This window comes from Lampetra fluviatilis, chromosome 24, assembly GCF_964198595.1.
Source record: "Lampetra fluviatilis chromosome 24, kcLamFluv1.1, whole genome shotgun sequence".
Classification (NCBI taxonomy): Eukaryota; Metazoa; Chordata; class Hyperoartia; order Petromyzontiformes; family Petromyzontidae; genus Lampetra; species Lampetra fluviatilis.
The window spans coordinates 3,129,799-3,144,732 of NC_136298.1; the positions used below are offsets into that span (position 1 = coordinate 3,129,799).

General features: G+C 47.9%; 1 protein-coding gene across 1 annotated transcript in view; it reads left to right on the plus strand.

The window, feature by feature from the left end:
• The first annotated feature begins 1,413 nt into the window (after positions 1 to 1,413).
• Positions 1,414 to 14,934, plus strand: part of PRKCSH (PRKCSH beta subunit of glucosidase II) — a 94,528-nt gene continuing 81,007 nt past the window's right edge. The window contains exons 1-6 of the mRNA XM_078867520.1: positions 1,414 to 1,645; positions 3,180 to 3,296; positions 4,006 to 4,101; positions 5,051 to 5,108; positions 6,501 to 6,618; positions 13,739 to 13,868. Of these exons, the coding sequence (XP_078723646.1) occupies positions 1,561 to 1,645; positions 3,180 to 3,296; positions 4,006 to 4,101; positions 5,051 to 5,108; positions 6,501 to 6,618; positions 13,739 to 13,868 (604 nt within the window). The 5' untranslated portion in view covers positions 1,414 to 1,560. The remainder of the gene's footprint in view (positions 1,646 to 3,179; positions 3,297 to 4,005; positions 4,102 to 5,050; positions 5,109 to 6,500; positions 6,619 to 13,738; positions 13,869 to 14,934) is intronic.

Consider the following 14,934-nt stretch of genomic DNA (forward strand, 5'->3'; position numbering starts at 1 on the left):
ACACGCCCCCCTCAGTGAGGACACGCCCCTCAGTGTGTGAATCTGGCTCTGACACGAGCCAGTGCCTCCCCAGCCATTGACCTCACCCTGCACGTCACTGGTGCTACCTACGGTGAACATCTTTCGCTCCGCACGTCGCCAGCCGCTGGGAAATCGAACCGCGACACCTCTGCAAAATCAAGAAGCAGCGGTGGATGTCTCCTGCCAGGCCGCGTCACGGCCCACGGTGTGACTGACGGATGTCGAGATATTGTTGATTCAACTTTTAAATTGGTGGTATAGTCAGTTTGACACGTCGGCTTTCGCGACCAATATCATCCATAAAACAGGTTTTTGGGGGGTTATTTCTTTTGGCATGTTCTGTTTATGTGAGAAACATTACTAATTGACTGTGTCGGGTAGTGGCGGGTTTAACGACACATTTACGCGACCTAAAGGGCCGTCCATAAATGACGTCACGCGATTTTGGACGATTTTTGACTCCCCCCCCCATTGTCACACGGCGTCACAAACAGTCAGAACCCCCCTCAAATATGACGTCACAAAGCTCTGCCCCCCCCCAATATAAAACATGCTTCAAATCGCTTTAAACTATTGTCATTTTAGTGGGTATTTAATGTGGCGCTGCACTCTAATGTTGTAGGAGAAAACATGTATTAAAGAGTCTATTTAATTAAGTAGAACGTGTTGTCTATATTTATTTAAAGTTGCGCATTTTGATGTGACGTCACGTTTCTCAAACCCCCCCTTCTCGTCACACATCGTCACAAATGTCTGACCCCCCCCCCCCCCCAGGTGCGTGACGTCATTTATGGACGGCCTCCCCTAGGTCGACTCAGCCTCAAATGAGTACCTGGTGCGGTGTGTAAACATCGTCACTAGGGAGACAAAGGCGGCCGGGCGTGGTTCTGGCCAACCCACCCCCTCGTGTGCCGTGCCGGCCTTCATAGGTGCTCGCAAGGAGCACTTGCCCCGACACTCTGTTAAGGCTTTATACAGCTAATCGGTACTTGATACAGCACGTGCTGTGACGGTTCCACCTGAAGACGGAAGCTTGTGTTGCCTCCGAAACGCCGTGATTTATTATTTAATTTCTATTATTTTATTATTATTTATCTTTTATTTTTTACCTACGTGACTTTACCGAAAAACCTAAGAGTATACTCTGTTAAGGCTATCCACTTCTGTCTGTGTGTGTGTGAGCGAGACCAGTTGTGTATAACCTCATTGATACTGGGCACAAGCTTGTGCGTCTTATAATCCGGGCGCGTCTTATAATCCGGTGCAACTCAAACACGTGGAATCCACATGGGGGAGGGGGGTAGAACGTGGGGGGTTGCGTGGACCAATCAGCGCACGGCTAACTTCGAGTTGGCGGCGTTATCAGCCAATAGGAGCTCGCCGCTTGGCACGTCCGTGTTGCAGTGCTGTCAACTCGGATTTTGGTTACTTTGAAATCTCTTCGTTTCTTTTCATGTAAAATCCCTTCCCGTGCCGTGTGTTTGTTGTTATCGTTTATTTCTTAACCGCCGACGTCGCTCGCGTGGAATTGAGAGAAAGATGCCGAGGTTCGCGCTCATCCTCGCTTTTATTTGCGCGGCGTCCGCGGCCGAAGTGAGACGACCCCGCGGCGTGTCCGTGACGAGTGAGTGGAGCAGGCCTCAACATCACCACTACCACCACCAACACAACCACCACCACCACCACTGGCTCTATCCACTGCTGGATGAAGGCCACCGCCACGCCGTGTTAGTCCTAGGGGTGTCATTCGGCGCCCCTGATGTTAGCCGCGGCCAATGTGGGCCGGTGGCGCAAACCGCGGTGCCCACCTCTAACTCGTGAAGTTAATTGAGGCTTTTGGAGTTAATTGGGGGGGGCGAGGTGGGGTGAGAGGATGGGGAAACCGGCGTCAGTGACGATACATTCGGCGCCCAGAGTTAAAATAATGTTATTGCATTTACATTCAATGAGGTTTACGTGAGTTAAATGCGGTTAAGTGTGTCCGTGGGCTAAGTGGGACCCCTCCCGCCCCCCGCGATGATCTCGAAAGCTAAGCGGGTGTTGAGCCTGGACAGGTGCTTTGTTGGGCGAACGCCATTCACAAAGCAGGTGTTATAGGCTGCGGCTACGCGTGTTTGGTGGTGGCAAGCAACGGAGTGCAGAAGAAGTTCCCATTGTTGTACTGTACGGCTATGCTCCCAATCCTCTGCTCCCTGGCTTCACCAACCCGCACTGACCGGCGTGGTGAAGTATGGTCACGTAACCCCCACCCCCCACGACCAACACGGCGTGAACGAGGTCCTCATCCACCGTGGGATTGACCCGTACAATTCTGTAATGTTGAATCCCATTACACTGATTCATTCCTTGAGTGTAGTTTTCTTCCATTACAATTAACAATGTACAGCTGTTTTGTCAAACCACTGTTAGATGAAGGCCCTCCCTATGCTGGGCCAGTCGTGATGGTTGTTGGGCCATACCTCACCTCGCTGGTCAGTGCGGGTGGGTGAAGAAGGGTGGTGAGTCCAGGACTGGTTCAGATGGCACTCGCCACTGATGTTAGACGTTGCCTTGAATCGAACTTGAGGTGCATTGTGTCGCAGCGCAATGCACGAACCACTGTGTCACCGCTCACTATTTTGTCATGTTTTAATTAGAAAAGTGAAAATGTTTCATTGCGTTGTTGTCACGCTAATAACCTCATCACGGTATTTTCGTCATTCATAAAAATCATTGTGTTTTATCGATCCGGGTGGAACTGTGACAGCGCTTGCCACAAAAAACGACAGCCGTGACTTCAGATTTTGTTTGGGGAGTCATCTCTGCTTCCGTTCCTCCATGGTGAACAAAACAACTACCATTTTGTTAGAAGTCAACATTAGTCCTGATTCATCGACTGGTCCCCGCCATAGCGATGTGGAATTTCCACCATGGTCTCAGGGCTACCAATGCTGAAGAGCATTACGACCAAGCAAACCTGAGCAGGTGGACACTTTTGGCATCCAGAGTTTTGCTCCGCTTGAATCAAACCACATTGTAGAACAATATTGTGACATACTGGCACTGATATTCATCTTTGAGTTCACGTTCTCTCACTTGATTGTGAATAATATTGGCCGCGAAAGGCTACGTTGTTAAACTGACTACTGTCACTTTACCTCCTCCTCCCTCGTTTCCAGAGCGTCCGCTTTATGATGAGACCAAGGATTTCACGTGCCTTGATGGCTCCAAGACCATGCCCTTCGACCGTGTGAACGATGACTACTGCGACTGCAAGGATGGCTCCGATGAACCAGGTGATTTGCACGGCTCGCGGTGCTGCCTAAAGCAAGGTGGGGGGAGGGGGGGGCCTAAAGCAAGGTGGGGGGAGGGGGGGGACCTTTTACTTACAAGAGCTGAGTGGAACTTTTAAATTATTTTTGACAGGCGACGTATTGGTCAATTGCCACGAAGCTTTGATCGCGCTGTTACTCCCGACTCACTGCGTGCTCAGAAATTACTTGAGAGACTGCAGGTAAACTGGGTGCACTGAAGTCACAAACACTGCTGTTGTAAGGTCTAAATTATCCCCCCCCCCCTCCGAATACTTGATTAGTGCAGCAGTTATGGATACAATGTGCTGTCTGTGTACAAGTGTAGGCCTCGCCGGGGGCTGACAAAACGCAGTTACAAGGGCGCGTGTGACCCATGGGCCTTAGGTTCTGCATCTCTGGCTTCAATGAAGATGCGACCCAACAGCTTCGGAAAAGTAGCTAGCGATCCCACACAAGGAAGGAATGGATGGACAGAACTAATTCATGAGCACTGTCAACTTTAGTTGGAGAGGCATCAAAATATATATATAGGTGGGTCTTCAAGTTTTTCTAGGGCATCCCTCAAGTACGCTCTGTGCATGTGGTTGCTCAGAAAGGCTTACAAACAAGGATGTCTCCCTCTCTGTGCCTCCCTCTCTGTGCTGCTGTTGCGTTTCTCTGTCTCTCTGTCTCTCTCTCTGTCTCTCCACAGGGACGTCAGCGTGCCCCAATGGAAACTTCCACTGCACCAACGCGGGCTATCGTCCGCAGAACATCCCCTCCTCGCGCGTCAACGACGGCATCTGCGGTACGACGCCGCGCCAAGTGCCGGGAGGGAGACCTTTTGCGACGTGTTCCGTCCCTGAAAGTCTCATCGGCGCGTCAATTGGCAGTGTGCCGTTATTTAGGAGTCTTCTCCGTTTGTGTGGTGGGAGTCGGAGCAGGTTTTGGGTGATTGGCAGCGGATTTGTGTTTGCGTCGAGTTAAGCCAGTGCAGCGGCGATTTTGCGAATGTCCGTGATGTCACCCGTAAATGGTCGAATCGGGCAGAAGATGTGGTCCAGGGTTTGGCTGTGTTTATGATAAATGCATATTATGTAATAGTAGAATTTTACAGCCCTTTTACCAATCCACTCGTGGATGACGGGACCCTTGGCATCATACGGGTCATGGAGATGTTTTGCCCATGCTTGGTCCGTGTCGGGTTGGTGAAGGAGTAGCAGACACAGCATACACGTGCAGTACAACAGTTGATTGTGCGACTCTGCCCTCTGCTGCACACAACGTTGCCCCGCAGCCTACAGCAACTTTTACGCTTGGCAGTTGCCGGTGCATCGGGTTCATAGCGCAGTGTGCTTACCACTGCACCACCGCACCACCGCACGACCGCTCCACTCCTATAAAGGTCATTTTAGTTTACCCATGAAATATGAGCAAGTTCTGTTGGGTCAAGATTGACCGACCCTGTTGAGGCTTGGCGATAGGAAGAGGAAGTTCACTTGGGGCTTTGCTAGGAGAGACCTTCGTGGTTGGTGTGGAGGGTGAACCCATCCCAGATTTGAATTCATAATGTGGAACGTAAGCAGCCTTTGAGCACAATTGTGTGTGATCTGATTGGGAGTCCGTGGTTAACGAATTGCGGTTAATAATGATGCTACATGACGTATTTTTTTAAGTTTGACACAGCTCGTGTAAACAATAATTGTTATTTTTGCAAGGACGAGTTTATATTTCGCGTCTTTTCTGGACCCTTGCAGATTGCTGTGACACCACGGATGAATACAACAGTGGTGCTGTCTGTGAGAACACGTGCAAGTAAGGAAACTTTGTCTACTTAAGGTTACATGGGTTTGGGTTGTTTAATTAGATGGCTCAGAAGACTAATTGCCTATCGCAAAACATTGAACTTACACCACTAAGGTAACGCACGCATCTGTCCGCCTGCCCACGCCGTGCGCGTCGTGATGGTCATATGACCATGCTTCACTCTGCGGTTCGGTGGGGGGCTAGAGTTGGGAGCCTAGAAGTACAGTACTACCTGGTAGTTTCCTGCACAGCCCTTTGCTGCCCACCACGTGGCACAGCCCTGTGGACACGGATGACAACCTGGTGTGCATGTTGGTCACGTGTCTATGCACAATGCAGGCTCAACCCTATTCTTTACATGCTACGGGCCATTAACTGAATCATCGCCTTTTTAAAATATGTTTTTCTTCTAAGATCCGCTTTTATTGACGAATTTAGTTTTGTTTGTTTGTTTAGAATTGTTCTTGTGCACCACTGCTAACACGGCATCATTAAGTAATTTGTTAAACGATGAAAATTACTTATTATGGTCGGGAACGTTTTCATGGCACCCTAGTGATTTCATTGTGATGTCAAATACAGTGAAATACAATGCAACTGCATGATGTCTTTGGAATACGAAAATTGAATGCTTGATTTGTAAAGGCTTACTTAGCCATAAATGGCACTTAAGGCTGGTGTCAGACAGACCTGGGACACACAACTTGGGGTACATGTGTACAAGACAACACATTCAATACAAAAGCATTTCAAGAAAACACTACGTTTGGGTGGAAAGCAGTCTGGGTCAGAGATCAGGCCGGAGAAGCGTGCAAGAGTAACACGGGGGAGACTGCGGCACGGTGCTGGATGAGATCCACTGGGGTTCAACAACAACAACAACACGGAAAGCCACTGAGAGCCCCAGGAGCAGCCAGCGCAGCACCAACGAGTCCCAAGTCAAGCGCTGTTTTGCAGGGTTTTGCCTTCTTATCCACCACTACCCGTGGCCTCTCAGTTGACATCAATGGTGGTGACAAGGTGATACGGTTATGTATGACATCGGTGGTGAACCTATGGCCCGCGGTCACATGGGACTCTACGCTTGCCCGTGTGCATGTTGAACTTCTTTCGCGTAGTATGTAGCCAACCCTGCTAATCGGAGGTGCTGCTAGGAGCATCTTTATCACACTACTAAAGGTATTAGAGGGGGATATCTCGATTATGTCTCTAATTCGACCATGTTTCTAATTTCAGCACGGTAAGTCACTTGCGTCACTCTCATTGCCTCCTGCAGCTGTGGAAGTGACCGCCGTGCGTGTTAACCGGCGTGGCCTCACCAAGTTGTTTGAAAGTCCTTGTGGGCCCTTAGTAAGACAAGGGGTTCCCCCCCCCTCCCCTCCTGAATTGTTCGCCCAACAGGGAGCTGGGCCAGAAGGACCGAGAGAACATGGCCAGGCAGGCGGAGGTGGCGGCCGAGGGCTTCCGCATCAAGCAGCAGCTCATGGAGGAGACGAAACGCGGCAAGGAGGAGAAGCAGGTGCGTGAGAAGTAGTGTGTGCCTGCGCCCCCCCCCCCCCCAGTGTACAGTAACGTTCTCTTTCGTGCTTTTCGGCACTGGTTGAAAGTTTGAATGAATTATATTGGCCCGCCCATCTGTCTGTCCGTCCATCAGTAAAGGGGGAGGGGACACAGTAGCTCTTATGAAGATGATCCAGGGTGAGCGAAACTTGAGGATAAAGGGTCACCCACACCCTCCCTGGCAGAGCTGCTACAATGAGACACATTTATTCCTCGTAAATTTAATTTCTCTTCCAATATTCAACTTTTTGTTGTTGGAGTCAATGTCCTCATTTTCTTACTGGCGTTAGTATCCCACTCGTGTGGGGACTGATGCCTACTCCCTTCTCTTTCTCCATTCCCTCCTGTCCTGGGCCATCGTCTCCACAGTTCTTCATGTCGATGGTTCATCACCTGGGACCACCTCTCTGTCTAGGCCGGTGGTTCTTAACCTTCACTGCAGCCTTGCACCCCTTTGGTTCTCAATCGTTAAAACGTGTATAATATCAATATATACAGAAGTTTGAAATAAAGTAGTTGTACTTACGTGCCGTGCTTAATTTGTGTTTCGATAATTACTTTTAAAAAAATTTACTTAAAAAACAATCTGCAATGTCTCGAATCCCCAGAAAGAGCATCTCGCACCCCAAGGCGGTGTGTGCACCCCAGGTCAAGAACCACTGCTCTAGGCCCTGCCTCTCAGTCTCAGCCGTGATGCCTATCCATGGTCATTCCATGTGGTTTTTTCCTCTCTTCATACAACATGTTGCCTCGCCATCTTGGTCAAACATCCCAATCCTGAAAAAGTAACTACAAATTACTCAATTTTAATGACACGTAGCAGAATTGTCCCCCTACTGTTAAAAACTTGGCAGGAAAATAGTCTTGAGCATAATAATGATAATAATAAAATGTGCCATGCAAACATATTTGCATGCCAATAAAACCACATTGATGTAAAAAAATCTTTGTTTTAATGGTGTGCTGTATGCCTTAAAGAATTTTCCTTATCCAAATCGGTGCCCATTATATGTTTCCCTTTTTAGGCCACAGTGTTATTAACGAATGTGTTTAGTTTGTGTTACCACTGCTAACGCAGCATCATCAAATAATGTGTTTGATGATGATGGGTTTATTTTGTGCAGACATTGGTCACCTGCCTGAGACTATCCACTTGAGATGTGGTTTATTCATGGGCCCTGAGAGCCAAGACTTGAACCCAGGCCCTCAATGGTGTCAGCTCGGTGCCTGTTGGAGTGGGAATTTTGCACGAGTTAAGCACAGAACCAAATTTAACGAGATGGTTTGTGTGTGCTGCCATTGGTAAACATACTGAGACCACTGCTCCCCCGAACTTCAAATTACCAATGTATGAATAGGCACTGTAGGTCACATTACATAGATTTTGAGATTTTGTTTCTGCCATGTTAAGCATTCTAAAACCCATGAATGCTCTGCTTCCAGAAATATGTATTTATTTGCCCATTTTTTAACCCCCCCCCCACCTCATGAATGCATTTGTCACGCGTTTTAATGTTCACTTCAATCACTTATTCACTGGTGGCTAGTCACCTCATCACTTTTTTCTTACTACGACCATGGTTACTGCTCCAGTGAGCGTCACTCATTGAATCCACCACCCATGTTGAGGATTCTGTCTACTACACAGACTGTTTCGTCTCATCCATGCTGTGTTCAACGACCACCACACTGCAGATCACAACATATAAACTCACCCGCTCACTCGCACACAAAGTCACACACTCGCTCACTTGCCCACTCTCAAACTCACCCACCAACTCACCCTCTCACTCCCTCACCCACTCAACCATTCGCCCACCTAACCACACTGGATGTCAAAAGCCTTCTTTCTGCTCCTTTCCTCACACTCTGTCCAATTTTGGAATCCCTGATCATCTCCTTTATAAACCTCTTCTAATAATAAAAATACCTCGCTCACTTCGAGCAACGTGTTAACTCTAATCTGTTACAACTTCAATTACACCGCTCTGAGCTGGCTGTTTGGCGAGTTGGCCATTCGGAGCTGTGCTCTGCAACCGTGGTGAAAAAAAGTCGTGTTTTCACATCTATTTAAATTCATTGTCATCACTACTATTATTAGACAAAAGCGGAGCTTGTAAAAAAAGAAGAAATCTAAACCAAAGAGGAGAAGTGGCCCCAGCAGAGTGGGCTGGGGCGAGGCACCGGCTACAAAGGCCTTTGTGGTGCACGTCTGCCAAGAGGGCCCGGGTGATATAGCTTGAATACAAGTGTCTCTCGGTTTTCATTTTATTTTCATTTTCTGCCAACAAAGGGGAGGGCCCCTTTCTGTGGCGGTGGTGGCGCCGTGTTGTGACATACGGCACGCGCCAGGGCAGAACTGGTCGGGAACGAAAGCAGGCCAGCCGCCGCGATGAAAAATGGCTGGATGTAAAATAATAACGGTGAACTTATTTGTGCTCGCCAGTCAGATTTTGCTCAGAGGTCAAAGCGGTTAGCTGGTGCTGCTGAGACGCTGGGCGGAGAAGGGCAGTTGCTAAATTATGCGTAATTTAAGCATGCCATTTTATTATATTTCTCGTTGGTAATTGGTAACTGATGTGAACACCTCAAAGTAATTGGTAATTTATACCTAAATTACTTGGGATGTTTATACAATTACTAGGTTAATTTGTATTTATGTTTTATTACTACAGTAATTTGCAATTGGAATGTATTTTGCCTGTCTCTGAATAATTTATTTCCAAATCCAGACATGCGCTTGTGATTAAACTGGTTTTGCAAGTGTAGTGAGGTCACGATTTCAGCCCGGTTATCACCGTACTTAATTGCTAACTTTTGAGATTTCAGATTATTTATTGACTGCCACACCACGAACATACCTCTCTGTGCCAGGATGAGTGGGAAAGTGCTGGCCCCCTACTTGTGTAGATCACAGATCAGACTTTAAAGTAGTTCAGAGGTAGTTCTGTGGTATCTGCTCCCGTAGACAATTCTCAAACGTAAACCCTTACACTGGTCTGTGAGATCTTCATTTGAAGCTTTCGTGACTTCAAAAATCCATACTCTTTGGTTCTTTCGGTAAAGTCATGTAGGTATAAAATAAAAACAGGACCCTGCGGGGTGGGCTGGTAGGAACGAATAACCAAAGAATATAAACATAATGTATTATTACACTTGTTTAGCCAGGAAATCCCCACTGAGTCTAAAGGTTTTTGTAGGGTCCTGCCAAGTGTTTGCAGTAGGGGGCGATGTTGCTACACCTAATCGGACGATCCGAAGGGAGATTTTGAGGCCTAGTTCTAGGCTTTAGGCCTAGCTGTAGGCTTTAGGGCGCTGTGAGTTAATTTTTAATTTAAATGTTTTAATTATTAATGTATAATTTAAATGTTATAATTATTAATGTAAAAGCTTTAAATGTAAATGTTTCTATTTTAAAACATCAGGGAATGTAACATTGTTAAACATTAACTCCCTTTCACACACGCGGGGGTACGATACGAAGGGATACTTTGAGGCCTAGTTCTAGGCTTTAGGCCTAGCTGTAGGCTTTAGGGCGCTGTGAGTTTTTTTATTTAATTTCAAAGTTTTAATTAAAAGCTATCTCAGGGAATTATAAGGGAAGGTTACACGTGTTTAGCCAGGAAAGCCTCATTAATTTAAATGTTTTAATTAAAAGCTATCTGAGGGAATTATAAGGGAATGTAACACTTGTTTAGCCAGGAAAGCCTCACAGAGTCTAAAGGTTTTTGTAGGGTCATGCCAAGTGTTTTCAGTAGGGGGCGATGTTGCTACACGTAATCGGACATCGGACGGACGGACGATATCATCTATTGTAGGCTGGTCCACTTCGTTCCTACCAGTATAAATCCATCACCTGATGATGGACGCTTGTGTTGCGCCCGAAACGTCGTGATTTATTTTATTTCATACCTACGTGACTTTACCGAAATAACCAAAGAGTATGGTCTGTGAGAGTTCCAAATGGATTTGTCATATCTTAACGTGAGATCCGATTGCACGATTGGGATACAATTGGGGGGAAAAGATGCGGATTGGAAAACATGGACATCTACGCTAAGGAAATGGAACAACATCTGAATAGTGCGTAAATAATCTTAGAGAGATGCTTGCTTGGCATTACACTGACAGAGGACCGCTTATCAGAGAAAACACAAGTTACAGACATCATTTTGACTGTTAAGGAATATAATTGGGCTCGGATGGGACCGGTCGCTAGAAGGCATGATGGCCGGTGGTTGAGACTAACGATGGAGTGGCAGTCAAAGGAGTGAACGCGAGTGAGAATACGTCTGCCACGGAGATGGAGCAATGAACTCACGTTCAGGAGCTTTATTTTATTACTGTGCTTGTTTGTCTATGTGAAGGCTCGGCAAGTTTCAAGGCTTTTAAAGTTTCTGCCGTCGGGTGAGATGGTTGCGACGTATAATTCCAATTGAGTCGTCCTTGCAGATGCATTGTTGCACAATGAGACTGAGAGATGCCTTCATCAAGCAGTGGATGGATCATGGTTGACGGTGATGACGATCGGATGTCTGGGGATTGTTAATGGACGGAATCGACTTATGAATCAAATCGCTACCCGGAATCGTGATAATCCATCGAACTCTGGGAGGGTGATTTCATCCTGGGATGAAGCCCAGATTCCATTCCAGTTTTTCCGCAGTGCTCCTTCAGTGGCCTGACACGGCCATCATGAGCCCACCCTGAACCACGCAGGCCACTTTCTCCCCCCAAGTAATTCGATGCTTAGTTGACACTGCAGTGCCGACCGCTTGGTTTGTAGAGTGTTCAGCAGATTTTTCTCTTCGTCACAGTACCACACGACAGTAGTACAATGCCGCTAAGACTGAACAGGTTACATTGCACGCAGCCCTTCTAAATTACAGCCTCGGCCTAGCACAACACACTTAAGGGTAGCGATGAGCTCGCGGAATTTTTTGCTTTGCGGGGGAAAAAAAATCCTCAAAGAATAATTACATTGGTTGGCCATTCTTAACTTGTTCGCTCTGCTGTATCACTCAACAAAACCACGTTTCCCCATCCGGGCTAAACTAACACAGTTTTAAATTAAAGTGTGTTGTTTTCCTGTGCGAGTTATTATTTTTTTTTACATTCAAATCGAGTTTCGCTTGAGCCACCAGTTTTGGTCGAGCGGCGCTTCTGTACGATGAGACTTGAAACCCCCCTCTGCCACAACTCCCCCCGCCCCCCCACGTGCCACCCCCCCCCCCTGTTGTCACCTCCTCCCAACACTCGTCTTTGTTCTATTCAGTGCCACCGGCGTTGCGGAGGTCACTTGACAAAACACGTAAAAACAAATGTCCAAAAAGTAAACTAAAAATGCGCGCACAATTGCAAAGACAGAAGTGCCTTCGACCCCATCGCTAACCCCCCAAACTCCGCCACTCTCTTACCCCCCACCACCCCCTCCCCTCATCGTTGCCACCGTGACTTTGTATCCTGATTGACTCTCACTTGTTTTCGCACAAAGCCACTGATTGATTGATTTGTAGGCTCGATGACCGATTGCCCACTCTTTGTTTTAAGCGCCGCTGCTATGCTGAAGGGAGCGAACGAACAAAACGTTTATTAAAAACTAAAGACAGAGCGGGATATGCAAGCGAGTCACCTTTTCTCTGTCCTTGCACAAGGTCAGAGGTGCTTTCCAAGCAGTCATTGGGTGCATTCGGAGTTCACACCTGCCTTGCTAGTTGTTGTGTGTGGTGTGCACGTGTGTGCGCACGTGTGTGCAAGTGCATGTTAGTGACTGCGTGGTGCTGGCCACCTACCCCCTCGTGTGCCGTGGCAGCCTTCATAGTTGCTTGCTAACAGCACTTGCCCCAACAGTCTGTTACAGCTATCAGGGGGGTTTTTGTTGTGTGTGCGCACACGTGCACCGCGCGGTGGCACAGTGGTTAGTGCACTGCGCTACGAACTGGGCAACCTCGAGTTCGATATATGCTCGTGGCCACCATTATCAGTGACGATTATTTGAACAGGCCCTGGGTTGACTCGCCCCGATATGAGTACCTGCTGCAGTGTCTAAACATCAGTTTAACACGTAAGACTTCGCGACCAATATCCATAATGCAGGTTTTTTTGGGTTGGATCATGTAAATATGAATGTGTCGTTAAACCCGCCACCACCCGACATAGCCAATTAGTAAGGTTTGTCACGTAAGCAGAACATGCCAATTCGTTACTAGTACAGCACTAACCGGTGTGTTGGAGAGTGAATCCACAAAATTTACAATCTGAGCACGACGTTTCGCCAGTAATTACAACCAACATCATCAGGTGACAGCCAGGTTTGTGGAGAAATCCTCCTGTTTCGTTCCTTAAATAGAGGGATAAATGTGATGTCATCACTTGTGAGCCCTCGTGCGAAGGCCAGAGGGGGGGGGGGTTAATCAATGCATATAAATTACAATCTGGCTGTCGCCTGATGATTCTGGTTGTAATTACTGGGGAAACGTCGTGCTCAGATTATAAATGGCTTTGAACAAAAATAACGTGACGGATGTGTTGCCTTGACCATTTCAGTTTTATAACAAGAAAGAATTACAGCTCTTTGTCCTTCACTCCGATTAGCACGGTTGGCCACGTACGGTGCGAAATAAGTTAAACGTACATATAGATAAATGCCTCCTGACACCGTGGTTATTTGATCATTATTTTACAACACTCATCGGTTTGGGTCGTGAAAAGGGTAGGGCTTAGGAATGGTCCCCTTACGTCACTTGCCAGTTATGTTAACTGTGGTAAATTGTGAAGATAATTGGCTGATGATGATGTTTCAGCTATTTTTTCCATCCTTGCATATGACAATGTGTTGCCAATGTCGAGGTCTGCAAAGGCGTCACTGATGTTTGCTGTGGCCGTGAATCAAACTCGGGTGGCTGCGTTCATAGCCCAAGTGCGCTCATCGCCGCTGCTGCTGCTCCCGCCTGAGTTGGTTTAAATGGCAGCGTCCGAACTCGACTAGCCCAGATGTTAGCGCGGTGTGCGCTAACCGCTGTGCCACCGCTCTCTCCCATCTCGCACATCCGTCTGCGTGCGCTGCTTGAGGAGTGCAGAAGAAGTTGGAGTCCCTGAAGGATGCGAAGCAGGCTTGGGAGGACAAAGTGCACGCCTTGCAGCAGCAGAAGGAAACCGTGGAGTCGCCGGAAAAGGAAGCCAAGGAGAGGCATCAGGCATCGTGGGAAGGTAACAAAGTGAACCAGATTATTACTTATCCATGGGACAATTTTTGCCAGCATCTAAATGATGAAACATTGAGAGTAGGTTTTACCCTCTCTGCCAATGAAAAGTGTGCATGCGAGCGTTCGAACCGCACTGCGCGTTCCGACGCCATGACAACGCCGCTCAAACGGACACGGCGCTGGACTTTCACTTTAATTATTGGACGGTTCTATACGTTCTGCAAACCGATGGCTTGTGCATAAATGTTCATTGCGATTGCTGATAACGCGAAATAAAAATCTAAATTCAGAGGCATACTCAAAAGGCAAAGGGTGTTGCTGATTTTTCTCTCGCCGCGGTACCAAGCGGAGGTTCTAAATCACTCCGGAGGCTGCTGCCTTCCCGCTCTTTTGTGGCACTCAAACGACGCGTGCTCTGCTCGTGAACCAAAGCGCAGCAGGAGGCCGCTGCCACGATGGAAAAATATAAATATATATTTAAAAAGAATAACAAGAAATAAACGGACGAAAAGAAAAAATTGATTTATTTGCGCAAGGACCGCATCGAAACGCGATCCCGCCGCAATTTGTTTGTGTTCTTTGCCCGACCGTCGGTCATTACGCCGCCAATAACGCCTAAATAAACTGTGATTTCTGTGCGAGCCGTCAGCTGGCCCCCGGGGCTGGACGGTTCCAGGGTGAAGATAAAGAAAAGCGAGACAAGCCGGGGGGGCCGTCACTCAGTGACGCTCGTTTAACCCGTGCACCCAACCGAGCCGTCGACCACACGGCCACCTCGCGGATGGCCCGACGATCGCCCATTGTGCTCGTGCGTGCGTGTGGACGGTTGGGGAGTGGGGGACGGTGGCGCAGTGGTTAGCGTACTGCGCTACGAACCCGGCGCGAATAGAATTCGGGTTCGATTCGCGCTCACGGCCAACATCAGTGACGCATATCTAAACCTGTCCTGGGCCTCCCCTATGTCATCTCGGCCTCAAATGAGTACCTGGTGCTGTGTGTAAACATCAGCACTGGGTGCTGGCCACCCATCCCCTCGTGCGCCGTGTTGGGCTACGTAGGTGCTCGCTAAC